At 45.4% G+C, this 21,523-nt stretch overlaps 1 protein-coding gene and 1 long non-coding RNA gene across 10 annotated transcripts in view; both read right to left on the bottom strand.

Moving 5' to 3' along the window:
• Positions 1-5,637, bottom strand: part of MTMR1 (myotubularin related protein 1) — a 62,731-nt gene extending 57,094 nt beyond the window's left edge. For 5 of the 9 annotated variants that reach the window (XM_036413065.2, XM_036413069.2, XM_036413068.2 and 2 more), the window contains exon 1: positions 5,341-5,625. In XM_036413065.2, coding sequence (XP_036268958.1) covers positions 5,341-5,486 — 146 coding nt within the window. In that variant the 5' untranslated portion in view covers positions 5,487-5,625. Of the gene's footprint in view, positions 1-5,340 lie in introns of all 9 variants that reach the window. The other 4 variants (XM_036413066.2, XM_036413074.2, XM_036413076.2 and 1 more) reach the window with 3 other exon arrangements.
• Positions 5,638-10,830: 5,193 nt separating this feature from the next.
• Positions 10,831-20,056, bottom strand: LOC123651321. Its single transcript, XR_006739946.1, has 3 exons — positions 20,047-20,056; positions 10,895-11,065; positions 10,831-10,858 (listed from the first exon to the last, which is right to left on the bottom strand). It is a non-coding gene; the product is annotated as an uncharacterized LOC123651321 (long non-coding RNA).
• Between the last annotated feature and the right edge of the window lie 1,467 nt (positions 20,057-21,523).

The following is a 21,523-nucleotide window of genomic DNA, read 5'->3' as shown; positions in this document are numbered from 1 at the left end:
TGGCCAACTCACTGAGCTGGAGGGCAAAACAGAGGCCAGTACCACAGATGCCAGCCACTGCCTACATGAGAACACCACATTGCAATGAAAATGGTGCTCTAAAATATTCAACACATTTCTAACCACAGCCTCACCACAGCCTAAAAGTGACCCATCTTACAGATGAGAAAACTGAGGTTCCAGTGTTTGACCAAGGTCACATGGCTGGTAAGTGTTTAGGGCTGTGTACTCCTGACCTCAAGGACCTCATAAGCAAACTAAGCAGAGGGGGGAATTAAAAACTGCCCCTAGGAAACAGATTTTTCTCTCAACTGGTCAAAGCACTGAAGAAATCAAGAAAAGGGGCAAAACATTTACCTTGCAGGTAGCTTTCATTGTAAACAATGTTTAAGATCTTTAAAAATCTCATCTCTAACTAAATATACATTCATATATGGAAGAATAGAAAAACCTGGATTACCTAGGCAGTATTTAAAATAAGTAGTAAAACAAAGATATTTGGTGTTCTCTACTAGTGATCTAAATTGTAATCTGATGAAGATGCTCAGTGGTTATCTGTGGGACTGCAAATATAAGTAAAAACATGCGCTAAATGGGCGGACATTCCTATATGTTAAGAATTCATTTACCACAATGTCTAAGAGGAAGAAGGAAGGAAAGGGGAGGGATTTTAGTTTCCTTTTGAAAGGCTAAGTCACCTTTATTGCCCAGTTATAGCATACTTTTCTTATTATGTAGCCCCTTTTCCTGTCAGCATCTACCCCTGATTGCAAATCTAACGGAAACCTGCCTGTGTACCCACCATGGGTGATCTGTTGTTACCATCTACCCAGCATTCTTTCCCCATTCTTCTGATAAGGACACTTCTCTCTACTGTGGGGAACAACCCCTCAACTTCATAGGCTTCTGTGGGGGAGGGAGAAGAAGAGTGACCTCTTGTTCCTCCTGCCCCCACTTGTAGGGAAGTGACCCAGGCTGGGCCAATTGAAGCTTTTCTCTTAGACCCTTGGTTGTATCTACCCCAGTCCACTGAAGGCCACTCCCCACCCTCACCACTTAGAGGAACCCAGAGATAAAGAGTAAGACAAGAAAAATTCAACAGATGGAGGTGGTGGGGGTGTGCTGACAACATTATTTGAAACTCTGGTGCCAAATGTGCTGTGGCCGTTTATCTGCAGCAGTGATGTGCACCAAGACAGTTTGTTCTTTGGCTTAAGCTAGAATGGTTTGTATTTTTCGTCACCTGCATCCAAAAGCGTCCTGGCCAACAAAGTTACAAACAGTGTGGTTTAGTGGAAGGGTAGAGAGGAGGTCTGGATCCAAGTCCTGTTTCTGTCATCTGCTAGCTCCGTGACCTTAAGCAAGCCACATCCTCTTGCAGGACCACAAAGTTGACATCATGAAGAGAAGTACAGTATTCAGAAGACAGAAGAGGGTCTCACAGTTCACCAAGTGGGGCTGAACCACGGCTGGAGAGCCAGGTTTCACTCTCATGGTCCCTCTGAAGAGTGTGAATCAGAACTGTGAATGACAAACCTGAGAAAGGAAGCCATATCTCCCCTCCCCTACCCCTTCTCTTTAGTCTGTGAAGTTTCCCTCCACATGCCTGGCATCAACAATCACTTGGCACTTCCCAGCCTTGTTTCTCCAACCTGGGGGTGGATGCCCATAATCCTAGGAGACATCACTAATCAATCCCAGAGACCCTGCCAACTCAAACTTTCTGAACCATCATCAGCTCCATGTTTTCTAAATTAGAGGAAAGCACAGCCAGTTACCCAGGCCCTTAAGGCCTAAAAGCTGGGATTTACAATGGAGTCCACCCCTCACTTCGCTCTCACACCTGATATCACAAGAATGCACCTTGCTTGATTGCTATTCCAGTTTCCCTTTTCAGACACCCATTCTTCTTCTGTGGTCTCCTCCTGCCTCGTGAATGTAAGCCCAGTCTCTATGCTTAAACTCCCAAATTGAGGTCCGCAGCCCAGACACCACCTCTGATCTACAGGATCATATAAACCAACTGCCTCCAGGACAACTGGCATCTCATAACTGATAGTACAGAGCTAGAGCCTGCCAGTCTCCTAAAACTGTTTCACTTAGAGGCTTGCTTCTCCATCTCAGCAACACCACTTCCTACAAGCCAGAAACCTCAGGATTGTCCTGGATTCTTCTTCTATCTTACCCAACAACCAATAATCAGCAAACCCTATTGGCTCTTCCCTGGAAATTTTCTTCAAATTATATCCAGAATCTAACCACTTCTCCATCCTCCACCCCTCACTGTTCCAGTCTAAGCCATCATCCTCTCTCACCTGGATGACTGCAGTAGCCTCCTACTTGCTAGTCTCTGCTTCAACCCTTACCCATTTTGATCTGTTGTCCACACTGCAGTCATGGAGATCTTACTGAAATCTAAATAGATTATATCATTCCTCTGCTCCAAGACCTGCAATGGCTCCCCATGACTCTCCACCATCTGCCCCTGTGACCTCTCTGCCCGTTGTCCCCTATTGCTCTCTCCCTAGCTCCCTGCGCGCTAGTGACACTGGTCTCCTTGCCAACCCTTGAACATTTTGATCACAGTCCCACCCAAGGGTGCACAGGCTTCTGCCTAGAATGCAGTCGTCCCAGATATCTATATGACTGGATCCCCCTCCTCTTTAGGAACATTATTCAAATGTCACTTTCTCAGGTAGGCTTTCTGTGACCACCCTAAATAAAATTCCAGCCACTTCCCAAGTGCATATCCCCAATAATTTCCATCCCTTTCCCAACTTACTTTTCTCCTCGTGCACTAATCATCATCATCTGCAGAGAACACATTTCACTTGGAATTTTGTCTTTCTCCCACCAAACATACACTCCTTGAGGGCAGGTATTTGTGTCTGTTTCCTGCTATACCCTCAGCCCAACATAATGCCTCACAGAGAGAAGGCACGTGCATTTGCAGAAGAAATGAATGAATGATTAGCATTTCCATAATCTGATCAATAAGACTACCTGCTTCCAGTCCATTCTCAAATGCCAGTCCCATCCTGTAGTTCACTTAATGGAAACCCTTTTGTGGTCCCTGCAATAGGGTGACCATATATTTCCCCCTTCCAAACCAAATCACTACTCTGAGTTGAAGGAGAACACTATTAATAATTACACTGGCCCAACTAGTAAGCCAGTACCATCCTGGTCAAAAGAGGTCATGTGGTCCACCCTACACGTAGTGCCAAGTGGCTGTTAAAAATGCAGAATTCCAGCCGAAACCGGTTTGGCTCAATGGATAGAGCGTCGGTCTGTGGCCTGCAGGGTCCCAGGTTCGATTCCAGGCAAGGGCATGTACATTGGTTGCGGGCACATCCCCAGTGGAGGGTGTGCAGAAGGCAGCTGGTCGATGTTTCTCTCTCATTGGTGTTTCTCTCTATCCATCTCCCTTCCTCTCCGTAAAAAATCAATAAAATATATATAAAATAAAATAAAATAAAATGCAGAATTCCAGACTAGATTTAGGGTGAGACGCAAGAATATGCATTTAAATCAAGCACTGGAGGTGATTCTGTGACAGGTTATACAGAACCATGCCCTGAGAAGCACTGGCCCAGAGGATAAAGGCAAATGCCCTGGGAAGGCACACAGGTCCCTTTAAGATCTGGCTCCTGCCATCCCGCCAGTCTTTTCCCCTACCAGTTCCCCACATCCAGTATCACCTACATGACTGCACATTCCACTCCAATGGCTCTACACATTCCACTCCAATGGCTCGAAGCCATTCCCACCCTTTCCCCTGGCTAACTTCCCATTCTTTACCACTCAGTTTAAATCTCAGCTTCCTCAGAAGGCCCTTGCTTACTTACTGCCCATAATTGCCAATCCCCCCACCACTAACAAATAAACCAAGTAACCACTTCTGTGTACCCACAATGTGGTAGATGGCAGTTTAGGCTGTGACCTTTTAGAAACTACTAACTTCTGGGCCTCCCCGAAACATCCTGAATCAGAAGCCTCAGGAGGGGGGCCTTGCCATGGAGTTTTTATTTTATTTATTTTATTTTTTTTATTTTTTACAGAGAGGAAGGGAGAGAGATAGTTAGAAACATCGATGAGAGAGAAACATCAATCAGCTGCCTCCTGCACACCTCCCACTGGGGATGTGCCCGCAACCAAGGTACATGCCCTTGACCAGAATTGAACCTGGGACCTTTCAGTCTGCAGGCTGGTGCGCTATCCACTGAGCAAACCGGTTTTGGCCCCATGGAGTTCTTTAAAAGCTTCTCAAATGATCACCAGCTAGAATGTTTGCATGTTCACCCTACCTTAGCACTTACATTCAACTTAAACTGCTGGTTTGTCTTCTCCACGGTAAGAGAGCAATTATTCTCTGACTCTCCAAGCCCTCAGACATTACAGAGCATCCGCAATGAGGGGAAAATTCTGACCATTCCAAGTACTGTCTTAGCTGTGTTTAGTTTTCAGTGAAGCTGACCACTTGGGCGATTAACTTACTAAAATACACTGTAATTACACTGGGGTAGAGACAAAGGGAGTGTTCCTTGTTTTTCCCATGTTTTTGGAAATTTCCCAAAGCACAGCTCAGTAGTGTGACTAAGCCAGGCAAGAATAAACATTTAAACCTGATGGAGCTGTCTCTCTTGCCTAACTGCACTCTGGTGTCAAGTGAAATGGCCAAGATGTGGGCATACTGGATATTCTGGAGGTGGCATAACCCACCCCTTGCCTCGGGGGCATCAGGACAGCCCTCCCAGTTGGACATGGTCAGTTTATGCTTGTAACTGATGGATCTTAGTTCTGAGACTGGGTAATAAGCAGTAGATTCAGAGGGTAGAGAACTGAAAGTAAACGATTGCGTGTTCTGCATCAGGAGCAGTCTGGACGTGTTCCATCCCAATTTTTCAAATCAGGGTGTCTTTGCCCCCATGTGAACCAGCTTCACACCTGTTGGGTTCCACCCCTTGCCCCCCACTCTAAATCCCAATATCAAAGACCCCAAGCATGGGGCGGCTGATATGTGGTGGTCTTCAAACCACAGGAGGCAAGGTCACTCTAGGAGAGGAGAGCCCGGGGTAATATCCTCCCAGTGATTTGTGGTTGGGGCACAGGAAGAGGTGGCACTGGCAATGGTTTGACAGCTGCCAAGCCCCTCAGGGGAACTTCTGCTCGCAAGGCGGAAGTGAGCCAGGTGAGGGGTCCGGGATGTTGAGATGGGCCGAGTAGGGAGCCAAGGAGGGGGACTCTGCACTCCGTCCTTTGACCCATGAGGACCTCCGGCTCATTAGGGGCCCTAGGGAGTCGATGTACAGAGGCCTTGGCGGGCCAGGCCCCGCTTACCTGTCCAGGGTCTCCACGCTGGGCTGCCGGGAGCCGGCGGGCGGGGGCCCCGCGACCCGAGGGGGTCTCCAGCCCCCAGCGGACCCCGGGCCCGGCCCCCCGGCGCCCTCGCTGCCCGCCGCCGCCGCCGCCGCCTGCCTGTCCATGGCGCGCCCGGACCGCCGCCACCGCGATCGGAGAAGCCGCGATCGGAATCGGAAGGTTCTGCCGCGCTCCCGAGGCCCTAACTGCCGCCGGCCGGCTTAGGCGGTCGCCGCCATTAGCTGTCACCTGGCGGCCCCGCGTTACCCACAAGCCCGCGCGCGCGCGGGGGGGGGGGGAGTGGGGGGGGGGGATTCCCAGGGGGCGCGGCGCCGGCGGCCAGGCGTCCGGTCGCCCCTCGCACCCGCCCACGCCCACCTAGGCTCCGGCCCGGGAAACCGGAACTGGGGGCAGAGGCTGGAGAGACTGCGACAAGACCCAAGCCATTTGGGGGAGCAGTCTACCAAGGGATGGTACTGTGACAGTCGGCCCCGTCTGCCCAAGAGATAAGGACTCTGGAGACAGACCAGGCCAGGGGGAAAAAGTTTAAAAAAATAAAATCAGTCATAACTCAGTGCCGGGAGTTCCTTTGGGTGGGACATGCAGGCCTCCCTCCAGATCAGGCTGGGAAATTGGGGTCATAAAACACCGCAGCATCCTGCACTCCCATTGGGAGTCAGGACAGACATTCTGTTTGAAGCAAAACAGGCCAGGTTGTGTAAATCACCTAAGGAACAGCTAAAGACAGCCAATTATTTGTCCTGAGGGGCCAATCAGAGAGTGAGAGACCAACAGTGGGATGGGATGGGAAAAAGAGGTATAAGAGGAGGGACTGCCCCTCCATCGGGGCTCTTGCCTGGGTGTTTGCCGGTTGCTGTGTCAGCCAAGGTTTGAGCCCGGATTCCAATCTGTAATAAACTCTTGCATGCTTGATCAAATTGGCTCCGGTGGTTTATCTCTTGGGGACTCGCTTTGTAACATTTGGAGGCTCCCCAGCGAGATCCCACCAGGGGGGCTTCTCAGTAAGCCCCTCTAAGAAATTTAAGAAATTTCAAGTCCTCTAGAACATCGGACCACTCCTGGATCTGCCTACTTGGCGCCGGTAAGTCAGGCCTGGTTTCTCTTTTTAGTTTCTTGAAGCTTCTTGTCCTGGTTTGGTAAGTACCCTGTTTCGTGAACGCGGGAGGCGGGACGCCGCTGAACTCCCGGTTCGCAACCGAGGTGGTGACGATCACCGAGGCCTGGTTCTGTCTGCGTTTGGAGTCTGGGGACTCCCTGGTTCTGTCTGGGTTTGGAGTCTGGGGACTCCCTGGTTCTGTCTGGGTTTGGAGTCTGGGGACTCCCTGGTTCTGTCTGGGTTTGGAGTCTGGGGACTCCCTGGTTCTGTCTGGGTTTGGAGTCTGGGGACTCCTTGGTTCTAGTATGAGGGAGTGTTGTTCTGGTCTGAATGAGTGTTGTTGTGAGTGTTGAGAGAGTGCAGCCGCAATCGAGTGTGTGGGAATTGATAAAAGTATTCGTTTTTCCTTTTTGGGATTTGTTTTGGACTTATTTGCTGCCTAACTGTTTATAGATTGGGAAGAAAGAGAGAAATGAGGCAAGGAAACTCAAAGGAGAGTCACCTAAGTCCCCTTAAATGCATGGTTAAAAATTTTCCTGACTTAAAACAAACAAACAAACAAACAAACAAACAAAACAAAACAAACAAACAAAAAAAGAAGTGAAGGCTATGGTGTTTCTGTAGATGCCTTCACTCTCCGGAGACTCTGTGAATTGGAGTGGCCGACATTTGGAGTTGATTGGCCTTCAACAGGGACCCTAGACATGGGGCCCTGCACGGGAGTCCGGCGGATAGTCTATAGGAGCCCTGGGCGTCCGGACCAAATTCCATACATTGATATCTGGATTTATGTTCTTTCTGATAACCCCAAATGGCTGAAGGAGTGTGGTTGTCTCCCTGACAAAGGAAAATTGGGAAAGAGACCTCCCAGGTCCGTCTTGCTCGCCCGGCCACAGGCGAGCAGAGAGAAGCCAAGTCAGGCGCCCTCAGCACCCCCTGTTTTAGAGGCTCCTGAGGAAGACTCGATGTGGGGCCTGAAATTCCCTTGCCCACCCCCTTATGTGGCCGCAGCTGCCTCCACTACCTCGCCAAGCAAGGAGAAGGGGCCTGACCCCCAGTGAGATCCCAGATGAGAGTGGAGTATCCCCCTTTGCCTCGAGAAGGCACCCCCTGTGTCACCTGACTCTTCCAGCTCTGGTGAGGGGGATAGGAAAGGGACCACCCTTGACGAGCTCCCCCTCAGCCCTCCCCACACTCGTTCGGGAGCTCAGTTTAGTGAAAGCCAAATGGCTTCCCTGTTACCGCTTAGGGAGGTGGGGGAGATGGACTCCCATGGGCTGAGCCTAAGGACTTATGTTCTTTTCACCCCCTCTGATTTGTACAATTGAAAGAATCAGAATCCCCCTTTTTCGCAGAACCCCCAGGGGCTGATAACTTTACTGGAGTCTGTATTCTACACTCACCAGCCCACCTGGGATGACTGCCAGCAACTATTAAACACCCACTGAGGAGAGAGAAAGAAAGAAACCTTTAATTTGTTTAAAGCTGAGTGCTCTGATGGCTAGCAAACCGCCCTGAGTGGCCACTGGGATTCCTTTTTCCCAGGGGTGCTTTGCTTTCTATCAGAGGGGTATCAGCCCACCTAACAATATTTATGTCTATATTTATTGATTTGAAGATATGAAATTGTAACAATTATGGTACAAAAATTAAAAGCAGAGACCAAATTCTAAAATTAACTATTTACAAGAAGGAAGCTTGAACTGGCAAAGTCGCCAAGTCTGCCCAGCGAGCTCAAAAACTAAATAAATCTTATTTCAGACACCTGCCTCCACCCAGTCTTCATCAGTGGTGGAGGAACGGTCTCAGAACTATTTCTTTCAATTGGCCATCTAAGTTTAATGTGATTAGTGATTACAGTACATTATAAAATCTTTAAAAGAAAAGGAAAATATTTTGTGGGCCGTGGTCCTGTGTGTGTGTCAACTCTTAAGTTAAAGTTTTAAAATCAGTAATATTAATGAGAACACACGCAGAGGAGCTTTTCAGAAAGCTCAAGGAGTCTGATTGCAGTGTAGGGGTCACCGGTTCCCCCAAGGCACCTTCACTAGCAAGAGGCAAGCGGTGGACAGCCTGATGAAAACGCCCTGGTGGAAGCACCGCCTTTGCCACCTGGGACCCGTTCGCTCCCTGCCTCCATTCACCTCCAGGAGTTGTTTTGAGTAGCTGGAGGCGGTAAGGCAAGGAGGAACATTCCCCTGTGGCCCCCCTGTACCCCAAGGGGGCCCCAAAACGCCCCCTGTGACTGCTTGGACACTTTTCACCGTGTTCTGTTAGGGGGCTTAAAGGCGCAGCTAGAAATTCTCTTCTTCCCCTTTTCAGTCTTATCAGAATCTGAGATCTTTATCTGTAGGAAGAATGTGGCAGTTTAAATCTCAAGCCGCTGGAGGCCTGGGAACCGAGTGCTGGACCCGCTCCCTCTTCCCTCTGCCTTTTCTAAATATTTTTAAATAATGGAAGATTTGAGGTATGGTTATGGATTTTTGAAGAACATAAAAAGAAGATTTAAAAGCTAATATAAAATAGTAAAAATTTTTATGAAAGTTGTGCATGTGATGAGAAGGAGAAACAGAGAGAGAGAGAAAGAACGAAATAGAGACTTAAGAAAGAGACTCTGGGAGTACGAGAGGGAAAGATTTAGACAGAAGCAAAAACAAAGATTGGAAGAGAAAGTGATATGAATGTATAAGTGTAAGTATATATGTGAAAAAGGGAGGGAGAGAGATATGAGCTAGAGACAGGAAAGGACAGAGATTAGAAAGGGAGAGAGACAGAAGGTGAGGCCAGAGGTGACAGAGACCATCTAAAATAAAGGGAGACTTAGATTCCAAAGGTTTTTAACCTCAAGGAAAAAGACTAACAGGACCAGGGCTCCTTTCAATTAAGCCCCCAAGGGTAACCTTACAAGTGAGAGGAAAAGCTATTAATTTCCTGGTGAGCACTGGGCAGTTTATTCAGTCTTGACAGAGCCGATGGGACCTCTAGGAAAATATCAGTCCAGGGAGCCACCAGACAAACTGACTATTTTCCTTGGACATCAAGGACTGTAGACCTAAGAAGGAACATGTACTGGAAGAACGCAGTCGCTGAACTGGACTGAAGTAGAACAACAGGCCTTTGAGGAGCTAAAGAAGGCTCTCGTCTCAGCACCTGCCCTAGCCTTGCCAGATGTCACGAAGCCCTTCCACCTTTACGTGAGTGAGGTAAGGGGAATTGCCAAAGGGATTCTCACTCAGTCTCTAGGTTCCTGGAAGAGACCTGTTGCCTATCTGTCTAAGAGACTAGACTCTGTGGCAGCAGAGTGGCCAGTGTGCCTCTGAGCAGCGGCCACCATTGCATTTCTGATGAAGGAGGCAGATAAGCAGACTCTGGGCCAGGAGCTAGCCCTGACAACACCCCATGCCATTGAGGCCCTCCTTTGAAGTGCTCCAGAGAGATGGATATCAAATATCACCCAGTGCCACGCTCTTTTCCTGGACCAGCCCTGCGTCCAATTCCATAAGACACTGGCCATCAACCCTGCCAGCCTGCTTCCAGATGATCCAGAGGAACCCATTCATGATGGCATAGAGGTAACAGATGCAGTACTGACAGATGTCCTGCCGTCATCACCAGACAAGATACTGTTCACAAATGGGAGCAGTTACGTTCGGGATGGGATCTGATATACAGGGGCAGCAGTAGTCACCCTGGACCACACCATTTGGACACAATTCCTGAACTTTTGGCCTTAATCCAGGCCCTTCAATGGGGACACAGTGCCATCCCCCAGGAAAGAGGATTACCAATTTCTGAGATTTTAGCTTATTTGAATCCATCTGACTCCTAAAAGCAGTTGCAATAGTGCACTGCAAAGGACATCAGAAAGGGGAGACAATTGAAGCCAGAGAAAATAGAGCCGCAGACCAAACTGCTAAAGAAAATGCCCAAAGACCAGTAGGGCCTTTACAAGACTGCCGGAACCCAACCTACACCAAACAAGAGGAGGAATTGGCTGAACAGAAGCAAGTCATTAAAGGACCAGATGGTTGGTAGACCCTATCAGATGGCAAACTGTTGGTCCCAGAGGCTCTAGGTCAGACGTTAGTTGCCCAGTTACACCAGGTTACCCACTTAGGTGTCACCAAGACTTCTGAACTTCTGTGAGACAGATACTATAAGCTTAGATAAGGTAAAAGCATAATCACTAGAAGTACTGTCTGTGCACAGGTAAATGCTAAAAGGGTCCCCCTGGGAATTCGGGCCCCAGAGAAATTCCCCAGGAGAGCATTAGGAGGTAGATGTCGCAGATATTAAGCCACCAGCATTAAGGTACAACTACATGCTAATTTTTATAGACACCTTCTCAGATTAGGTTGAAGCATAGGATAGAAACTGCCTCTGTAATAATCAAAAAATTACTCCAGGAGATTATACCTAGATTCGAGTTGCCAGTAATCATAGGATCAAATAACAGCCCAGCCTTTGTAGCAAGGTATCTCAAAGTATAGCTCAAGCCTTAGGACAGGCCTGAGCGGAACTCTATAAAATTTAATTAAATTTGTCCTGGAAACCAGTGAAAATTGGACCAACCCCCTGGTCCCCCCCCTTTTTTTAGATCATACATAGTAGACCTCCCTCCATCCTTCCTGGGGTCAGGGAGAAACTGAAAACTAGAATTCATAACCATTCTCTTGCTCAAGTCCTTATAGGCTCTGCATTTTACCCAGAGAGCCACCTGTAAGCTTGTTCCAGATGCACTGCCAGTGCCCACTGTGGATCCTGTACACCCCTTCCAGTCAGGAGACTCAGTGTGGGTAAAGAAATTCACTGTCCAAGGACTCACCCCAGCCTCACAAATGACTATTGGTCATGTCTCAACCCAGAACCCCCTTATTATTCAGGAATTGCTGTTAACATCTCTCTTAGAGATACCCCACAGAACATAAAAAACATCTCCATGGACGCTGCGGAGGGTCACTGCCAGTGGGGTCGGGGATCTACAAGGACAAAGAACGTGCTTGATGCCTGCTAATTCCCCTCTGAAGAACTCTTTCTACTCCTCGTCCTGCGCCTCCACCATCCTGCTACCGGAGGAGCCATCTCGAGGAGGAGTATCCCTGCTGGCTGCCCCTGAAGGGACTTGGTGGGCTTGTACCAATGGAATAACTCCTTGTGCCTTTCCCCCGTTTCTCTTAGACAAGGAATCGCCAGGCCTTTGCATCTTAGCACACATACTTTCCTCAGGTCTATTACTTCTCTGGGGAAGGGGGCCGAGAACACTTAGGTCTCGCCCCACACCAGGTTAAGAGGGCCCTAGTCCTTACTCCCCTTTTACTGAGAATTGAAATTGCAAGATCAACGGCTGTAGGAACATCAGCCTTTATTAAGGGGAACCAGGACTACAAAGAATTAAGCCAACAGATAAATACTGACCTTAGCACTCTTGTAAATACAGTCAGCAAGCTAGAAGGGTCACTGAGCTCCCTAGCTGAAGTTGTCCTCCAGAATAGATGGGGTTTAAACCTACTTTTTCTCAAACAGGGAGGGCTTTGCCTAGCCCTGGGTGAAGCTTGTTATTTTTATACCAACCACTCTGAAGTCATAAAGGAGAGCCTCAGCCAACTAAGAAAAAAATTAAAGGAAAAAAAGAAAGCCAGGGCCAGCCAAGGGAACTGGTATGAAAACCTCTTTATGTGGTCCCCTTGGCTAACAACTCTTATTAGTGCCTTAGCCGGCCCCCTCCTCATTCTATTGCTAGCTCTAACTGTGGGTCCTTGTTTGTTCAGATCTCTGGTAAATTTAATACAATCCAGAGTCCAGGACCTTAAGATCATAGTCCTCCAAACTCACTATCATAGTCTCAATACGGAGGACCGGGAGGAGGAGGAATCAAGGATTTGATTACCCGATAAGACCAGGAGGGAATGTGACAGTCGGCCCCGTCTGCCCAAGAGATAAGGACTCTGGAGACAGACCAGGCCAGGGGGAAAAAGTTTAAAAAAATAAAATCACTCGTAACTCAGTGCCGGGAGTTCCTTTGGGTGGGACATGCAGGCCTCCCTCCAGATCAGGCTGGGAAATTGGGGTCATAAAACACCGCAGCATCCTGCACTCCCATTGGGAGTCAGGACAGACATTCTATTTGAAGCAAAACAGGCCAGGTTGTGTAAATCACCTAAAGAACAGCTAAAGACAGCCAATTATTTGTCCTGAGGGGCCAATCAGAGAGTGAGAGACCAACAATGGAATGGGATGAGAAAAAGAAATATAAGAAGAAGGACTGCCCCTCCATCGGGGCTCTTGCCTGGGTGTTTGCCGGCTGCTGTGTCAGCCAAGGTTTGAGCCCGGATTCCAATCTGTAATAAACTCTTGCATGCTTGATCAAATTGGCTCCGGTGGTTTATCTCTTGGGGACTCGCTTCGTAACAGGTACAGAACGTGCTTTGCTCAGGGAACTACCAGATTGATTATTGAGATGCAGCGTTTTTGTTTTTGTTTTTTTAAAGTTCAGAGGAATTAAAGGATTGAAAGTCATTTCTTTTCTTTTACTTTTTCTTCCCACTTTTAGCCAAGCACTTTGTTACGAGGAAAGTTTGGGGGCGCGGAAGCTCGGGCCCCTGAGAGTCCCTAGTCATGACATCTCCAAGCGGGAGGAATTCCATACGTTTTAGCAATTCCATGCCACCCCCTTTTCTCCCTCCCTCCCACAACCGCACCCCCTCCCCCTGCCATCTGGAGGGCAACCAAGTGTTCTAACGCCGCCCTCAGAATTTCCGCCCTTGGTTTATATTAAGAATGACATTGAAATAATGTTGGTTAAATTAGTGCTATGAAAATCAAGCCAGTATCTGATCCTGGACTAGACTTATGTTCCTGCCCGTTTCGCTAGGGTTCACATATTCAACTTCTCACCCCTCTTCAACTCACCTCTGGTTTTTTTTGTTTTTTTTTTTTTTAAATATATTTTTATTGATTTTCTACAGAGAGGAAGGGAGAGGTATAGAGTGCTAGAAACATCCATGAGAGAGAAACATTGATCAGCTGCCTCCCGCACCCCCCCCCCCCACTTTGGATGTGCCCGCAACCAAGGCACATGCCCTTAACTGGAATCGAACCTGGGACCCTTCGGTCCGCAGGCCGATGCTCCATCCACCGAGCCAAACCAATCAGGGCTCACCTCTGGTTTTCTTGGAAATCATGGCTAGGCCCCTTTGCCTATGATTGCCCTCGGTATGGAAAGGAGACTTTATGACCCTGGTAAAAGGCAGACCATGAAGTTCCCGCTTCCCACTGACCCATCTTGCCTTACCAGCTTAATAACTTCAAACTGAACCTTAACATGTGATTGCTGGAGCCCCAGCAGCCATATTGCACACAAGAGGAGGAAAGCCGGGAGAAAGGGCAATAGGAGGAGGAAGCATGCAAGGAAGGAAGGAGAGATCTCTAGGCACACTGTAGACCTGCCTTCTGCAAGGTTCTGTTTTTCCAAAATTGTAAGTCAAATGTTTACCCCACTATTGTAGGCTGAATATTTGTATCTCTCCTCAAATTCATATGTTGAAGCTCTAACCCTCGATTAATGGTAATTGGAGATGAGGCCTTTAGCTGATGATTAGCTCATTAGGAGGGGTCCCTTGGTCTGATGGGGTAAGTGCCTTCATAAAAAGAGACACCGGAGAGATTGGTTTCACTCTTTCCATGTGCAAGCATGGAGGAAAGACCATGTGAGGACACAGTGAGAAGGAAGCTGTCTGCAAGCCAGGAAGAAGGCTCTCACCAGGGCTCTTGTAAAACCTTGCCAGAACCTTGACCTTGGACCTTCTATCAGTGAATGTCTCCTTATACCAACATCTTAACTTGGTTATAAATTCATTCACTAAGAAGTCCAGGAACATGAAGAAACCTGAGATAGTCGTGGAGAATTGCCTTTCAACACATAAGTGTCTCAACCCATATCAGGATTGTTGGGTTGACCACACTGCCTTCCCAGGAATCACTTAAGGGGACATATCCAACTGTGTGGAAGGAGGCAAGGTGAGGAATGAATTGTCAGGCCTGCACTGGTGAGATACTAGGACACTAGCACTTAAGAGGCAGGTGAGAGGAGAGGTGCTTTGGAAGAGTCTGAAACAATGCCGGAGACAAGTACAAGAGCCAGGGTAAAGGGGACCTGAGGGCCAAAAAAGTAGATAGTTTTAAAAAGGAATGGCTCAGTGTCAGGTGGTGCTGAGACATATGGTAAAATAGGGCAGAGAAGTGAGCCCTAGAATCAGCAACGTGGAGGTGGTGTGGACATTGATAAGAACACTTTCAGGGGACAATTGGAGCTGGAGGTAAGGGTTAAGAAATGTCTGGGAGGGTTATTAACTTCTCCAGAGAAACAGAATCTATCACTCTATCTCTATAATCTCTGTTTCTATATCTGTCTCTATAGTCATGAGCCACTCAAGGATGGGTGTAGATTCTGAGAAGTGCATAGCTAGGCGATTTCTTTGTTGTGAAAAACATCAAAGAGTACACTACACAAACCCAGATGATATAGCCTCTACACACCTAGGCTATATGGTCTTGCTGTTAGGTACAAACCTGTACAGCATGTTATGTGTACAAAACAACATGAGATCAAATCAAACACAAGAAAAAACGATGCAATCAAGTGAGGAAGTAAGCCCGGGATGTATGAGGCTGCTGCTGGTGTAACATTACATAGTGTTTTACAACAGACTTATAAGTAGAAAGAGCACACTCTAAAATGATGATAAAAAGTATAGCACTGTAAATACATAAACCAGCACCATAGTCATTTATTTTTATGATGAAGTATTCTATACTGCATATAATTGTATGTGCTATACTTTTATGTGAGTAGCAGCTCAGTAGATGTGTTTACACCAATATCACCACAAACACATGAAGAATGCATTGCACTGTGGTGTTACAGTGGCTATGATGTCACTAAGTGATAGGAATTTTTCAGCTCCATTTTAATGTTATGTATCCACCTTTGTATAGGCAGTCCATTATTTACTGAAACGTCATTATTTATTATACAAAATTGGCTCATTTGATATGGAGGCCAGATTCAGCAAAGCCAGCGCTGTATTTTGAAGGTAGACCCTAGTCTGGGTCTGAAGTCCTGAGAACAAGGAGTACTAAGGGCAGAAGATGGATGTCTTGGCTCAACAGTCAGGCAGAAAGAGAATTCCACCTTCCTCTACTTTTTTGTTTTATTCAGGACTTCAGTGGATTGGATGAGGCCCCTCATTCTGGGGAGGGACATTGACTTTACTCAGTCTACAGATTGACTGATTCGAATGCAAATCTCTTGCAAATATCCTCAGCGACACACCCAGAAATAATATAACAAGACATCTGGACATCCCATGGCCCAGTCAAGTTGATACATATAATTAGCCATTACACAGGGGAAGAAAGGAGACACAAAGTTCAAACCAGTTATTCCCAGACTTTTGAATTGCATGGACCAATAAAATGAAAACTAAACCAAAACAGCTCTAGTCAGTTTGGTTCAGTGCATAAAGTGTCGGCCTATAGACTGAAGGGTCTGGGTTTGATTCTGGTCAAGGGCACATACCTTGGTTGCAGGCTCAATCCCTGGTCCTGGTCAGGGTACACGCTGCAGACAACCAACTGATGTGTCTCTCTCACATTGATGTTTCTATGTCTCTCCCTTCCACTCTCTAAAAAAAAAAAAAAAAAAAAAAAAAAAAAAAAAAAAAAAATCAATGAAAAATACCCTCCGGTAAGGATTAAGAGACAAAACAAAACAAAACAAAAAAACCAACAACAACAACAACAACAAAAATCGCACAAGATTCTGCCCCCACCATCAGCCTCACAAGGGATTAACATAGTTGCCAAGCAATGACTTTATACATATACTTCCAGCTTCCTGGGCAAATGTTTAAGCATTCCGTTGACCTATTTATTGTGCAGAATTTGGGGGAATTTTTTTCATTCTAAACATTATACCATGGGGCTCAACCAAGTGGGGAGAAAAGCATGCAATTTCTTTACCACCTTTGGCAGCCAGGTGCTAGCACAGTTAGGTGCTAGGCGGAGATGGTTTCCAGACCTAAGAGTGTCAAAGGTGAACTACTTTTGACCTTCAGTGGAGGGTTTTAGCAATCTGTTTTGAATGTTATGAATTTTTCGAATGCTAAAGGTGTCTATATTCAAATATAAGTTAAAATACCAACTGTTATATAAGTATTACCCATTTCTCTTCCCAAATCTGAAATAGCTTGGTGTAATCAGGGGCTGAAATTTACAGACAGTAAACACTGAGGAGTGGAAAAATTTATAGACAGTAAACACTGAGGAGATATGTTTATTTAAATACAAGAAAGATGTTATAAAATGCTTTACTTTAACAGGATTTCAAGACCTTTGATGAGGCACCAGAGTAAAGTACACCTGAACACAGACTTTCAGCCACAGTAGTTTGGGTTGAAACTGGATCCTCAACCAGCACCTAGACAACTTTGGGCAAGTGAATTCTCTGTGCTTAGTTTCCTCCTTTGCAAAGGAGATGATGATGGTGGTGATGATGATGATGATACACCTAATCATAGGCTTGTTATGGCAATTACGTAGATTAATTTTAATATATATAAATTACTTAGTACAATGTTTAGTATGTGTAAGCATGATGCAATTGTAGGCTATTAGTAATGGAGGGGACTAAATCCTTTCCTGTCCTTTTTAAATAGCTACCAGACATTCAAAGAGTTAGTTTGTAAGTTTGTTTGGGATAATTGTATATTATGCTGTTGTAATTCTAAAATATGAGATGTGTTACCTTTGTCTCCAAGCAAGCACCAAAAAAAAAAAAAAAAAAAAAAAAAAAAAAGATTTTTTTATTGGTTCCCAAGGATGTGAGGTACTATTATAGGTAATGGGGGTAACACAAATCTGGGAAAAATTATAATGACATTGTAGAATAATATCATGAAAGGATATTCTTTGCTCTAGGTCATGGCAATTCCATTTCAAACTGGCTGTCGATTTCTTTTTGTATAGACAAGATCTTAGTTACATTTTCTGCACCTCTCCCAGGAGCAAGTGATAGTCCCTTCCTTTGGTGTCCACACAAGCCAGAAACATCTCTTTAATTTTATACACAAAGGAGCAGTGGTTTGATTTTGTGTCATACGAAAGGGAAGCTGGGTGAAGACCCCTCTGTAATTATACTTCCTTGCCCCACCCATGATCCTCCTGAATGACCAAGGTGTTTGGTATTATTGATGATTACATTAGGCGGGGGATAAGCCCAAGTACTGGCTCTTACCATGAAGGGTCAGGAACATAAGTTCAAAATACTTCCTCATTTGTCCCAGGTAATATTACCATACAGCTGATGACTGCTAGCATGGTATTCTCAGGCATTCTTGGGTTTCTGGTTACCTCACAATTTTTTTTTAATTTTTAATTTTTAAAATTATTATTATTATTTTACATATGTGTCCTTATTTCCCCATTACCCCCCAACCCTCACTCATGCCCCACCCCCCTGTTGTCTGTGTCCATTGATTAGGCTCATATGCATGCATATAAGTCCTTTGGTTGAGCTCTCTCCCTTACCCCCATTGTCCCCTATCTTTCCTGAAGTTTGATGTTCTGATTGATGTTTCTCTGTCTCTGGATCTATTTTTTCCCATCAGTTTATGTTGTTCATTATTTTCCACAAATGAGTGAGATCATGTGATATTTCTCTTTCTCTGCCCGGCTTATTTCGCTTAACATAATGTTCTTCATCTCCATCCATGTTGTTGCAAATGGTAAGATGACTGGATCAGAAAACTATGGTACATCTATACAATGGAATACTATGCTGCCATAAAAAAGAAGGAATTCTCACCATTTGCAGCAGTATGGATGGAACTAGAGAGCATTACGCTAAGTGAAATAAGCCAGTCAATGAAAGAAAAATACCACATGACCTCACTCATTTATGGATAATAAAGAACATTATAACCTGATGAACAAAAAGATAGATACAGAGGCAGTAAAGCATCGAGCTGACTGTCAAATTACAGCAAGAAGGGTGGAGAAGGGGGTGTTTAAGAGATCAACTTAAGGACTTGTATGCATGCATATAAGCATAACCAATGGATGCAAGATACTGTGGGGTGGGGGGAAATAGGAAGATATGTACACATGTAATACTTTAATTAAAAAAAAGTGTCTATTTAGGTCCTTTGCCCATTTTTTGATGGTATTGTTTATCTTCCTTTCGTTAAGTTGTATGAGTTCCCTGTAACTATTGGAGATTAAACCCTTATCGGAGATAACATTGACAGATATGTTCACCCATGAATTGGGCTTTCTTGTTTTGTTGATGGTTTCTTTTGCTGTGCAGAAGCCTTTTATTTTGATGTACTCCCATTTGTTTATTTTCTCCTTAGTTTCTATTGCCCTAGGAGCTGTATCAGTTAAGCTATTGCTACAAGACGTGTCTGATATTTTGCTGTCTATGGAGTCTTCTAAGATTTTTATGGTTTCCCATCTTACAGTTAAGTAGTTTAACCATTTTAAGTTTATTTTTGTGTATGTTATAAGTTGGTGACCTAGTTTCATTTTTTTTTCATGTATCTGACCAATTTTCCCAGCTTCATTTATTGAGAGACTGTCTTGACTTCAACATATGCTCTTGCCTCCTTTGTCAAATATTAGGGCTTAATCTTTATCTTAAAGCCACAATGAATTAGAAACCAATCATGTCATCTGTGCTTTACTGAATACTTCAGAGACAAATATGAGTCAAACTTCTTGTGAGTATATAGAATCTTGAAGCATAAATTCTTTTTAAAAAAATATATATTTTATTGATTATTTTACAGAGAGGAAGGGAGAGGGATAGAGAGTTATAAACATCGATGAGAGAAGAATCATCGATCAGCTACCTCTTGCACACCCCCTACTGGGCATGTGCCTGCAACCAAGGTACATGCCCTTGACTGGAATTGAACCCGGGACCCTTCAGTCAGCAGGCCGACGCTCTATCCACTGAGCCAAACAGGTTTCGGCTTGAAACATAAATTCTAATAAGCTCATCTATTGTCCCTACTTTTGTCTTCCAGTTTCCCTGATTAACTAGTTTATTTTTATCTTGTTTTAATTTTTGTAATTTGCTTGAAATTCTTTTAAAAATGATTTTGGATATCTATAATAATAAAAGGATAATATGCTAATTAACCAGACAGCGGAACAACTTTCCGGATGTCCTTCTGGATGACCTTCCAGGGCTGCGAGGGCTGAGGCAAGCTGCCACAGTCGCCAGGGCCAAGCCCCTTGCACAAATTTTGTGCATCGGGCCTCCAGTTATATATATGAGTAAAACTTAAAGCTACAGACTTGTTTTTTCTTATAAAGGTAATAATTCTCTATACTGCTCAAACTCACTTCTAGGATAGAGATATGAATCATCTTATCATGGTGTGTAATCAGTTTGGGAAGGTTTCTAATTTAAGTTCTATACTTTTGTTCAGCTCCTTTTTGCTTTGTGTGACATTCCGGAAATAGACCCTTGGTCTATATTGTAAAGCATTGATGAAAACCACAACTTCCCCCTCTCAAACACTCCCTGGAGAAAAGATGATATAAAATGATTATGGGACTTAGTAGACTATATTAGTCAGAGTCCAATCAAAAGACAGAAACCACAAGGTCATTTGGATAGGGGAATAGTAATAAGAGGAACACTAATGGGATTGGAATAACAAGAGTTTTACTATTATAGTAAGTAAAGAGGCAATTACTACTGAAAAGGTTGTTTGTTAAACTCACAGATTCCCAAGAGGGGACATGCCATAGCATTGGGGGCCACATTTAAAAGTACCAGGGTTGCTGAAATTGGTTTGGCTCAGTGGATAGAACGTTGGCTGCGGACTGAAAGGTCCCAGGTTCAATTCTGGTCAAGGGCATGTACCTTGGTTGTGGGCACATCCCCAGTAAAGGGTGTGCAAGAGGCAGCTGATCAATGATTCTCTCTCATCGATGTTTCTAACTCTCCATCCCTCTCTCTTCCTCTCTGTAAAAAATCAATAAAATATATTAAAAGTACCAGGGTCAGGGGAGGGAACTGTGGGCTCTTGGTATATTAGTGGAACTGGTATATTAGTGTTCATTCTTTGTTCTTTAAAATTTCTTTATTGATAAAGGTGTTACATATGTGTCCTTATTCCCCCATTACCCTCCCCATCCTCCCCCCCACGCATGCCCTCACACCCCTGTTGTATGGGTTTTAACAAATATACAATGACATGTTTTTACCATTGTTATATCAGAGTATTTTCACTGCCCTAAACCAGTAATGTGGTTTCTGAGGAAAAGGATGGGCGAAGTTGGGCTAGCAAGTTTAGGATTAGCTAGTTTAAGTAATTTCAGCAGGGTGTGTGTGTTTGTGTCTGGGGGGGAGGGGTGGACATATGAGCTGTCCCTAGCTGCCTCGCCCTAAGCAGGGGTCCTCAAACTAAGTGGGGGCCAGATCACAGTCCCTCAGAGAGCTGGAGGGCCGGACTATATGAACTACTAATTCCTACTGTAACACCTCAGCTGCGCTCACTGCCCAAAAAACCTGGCGGGCCGGATCAGACTCCTCTGCGGGCCGCATGTGGCCCTCGGGCCGTAGTTTGAAGATGCCTGCAAGGTGATTAGGATAGGTGAAGAGTGGCCTGGAGTGTGAAAGCCAATAAGAGAGGTGGCTGAGGCTAAGGGCCCTGGATTGTTTGGTTTGCATTTGTAGAGTGCTCACTGGTAAGTTATTTACTATTGCTAGGAACTGGTTTACCCTGAGAGGGGCTATCCTCCAGAGTCAGCAAGGCACCAGATATCAAAGCATCAGAATACAGAAAGTAAAAGACATAGTGAATGCAGTTAGAAGCCTAGCACAGAAGACTCCTCCAGCTCCTGAGCCAAGCACCGGAGAAAGCTGTGCTTTGCAGGCTGGCAAGCAAGACATACCAGACCAGGAAGGAAACCCCTTTCTTTTCCAGTATCTCTCTAGCACTCTCTGCTGACAAGGATTAATAGTTTGTAAGG

The sequence above is a fragment of the Pipistrellus kuhlii genome, unplaced genomic scaffold (assembly GCF_014108245.1).
Source record: "Pipistrellus kuhlii isolate mPipKuh1 unplaced genomic scaffold, mPipKuh1.p scaffold_m20_p_49, whole genome shotgun sequence".
NCBI classification, from domain to species: domain Eukaryota; kingdom Metazoa; phylum Chordata; class Mammalia; order Chiroptera; family Vespertilionidae; genus Pipistrellus; species Pipistrellus kuhlii.
The sequence above is the reverse complement of the archived record's forward strand: the minus strand, read 5'-3'. Positions and strand labels throughout refer to the sequence as shown.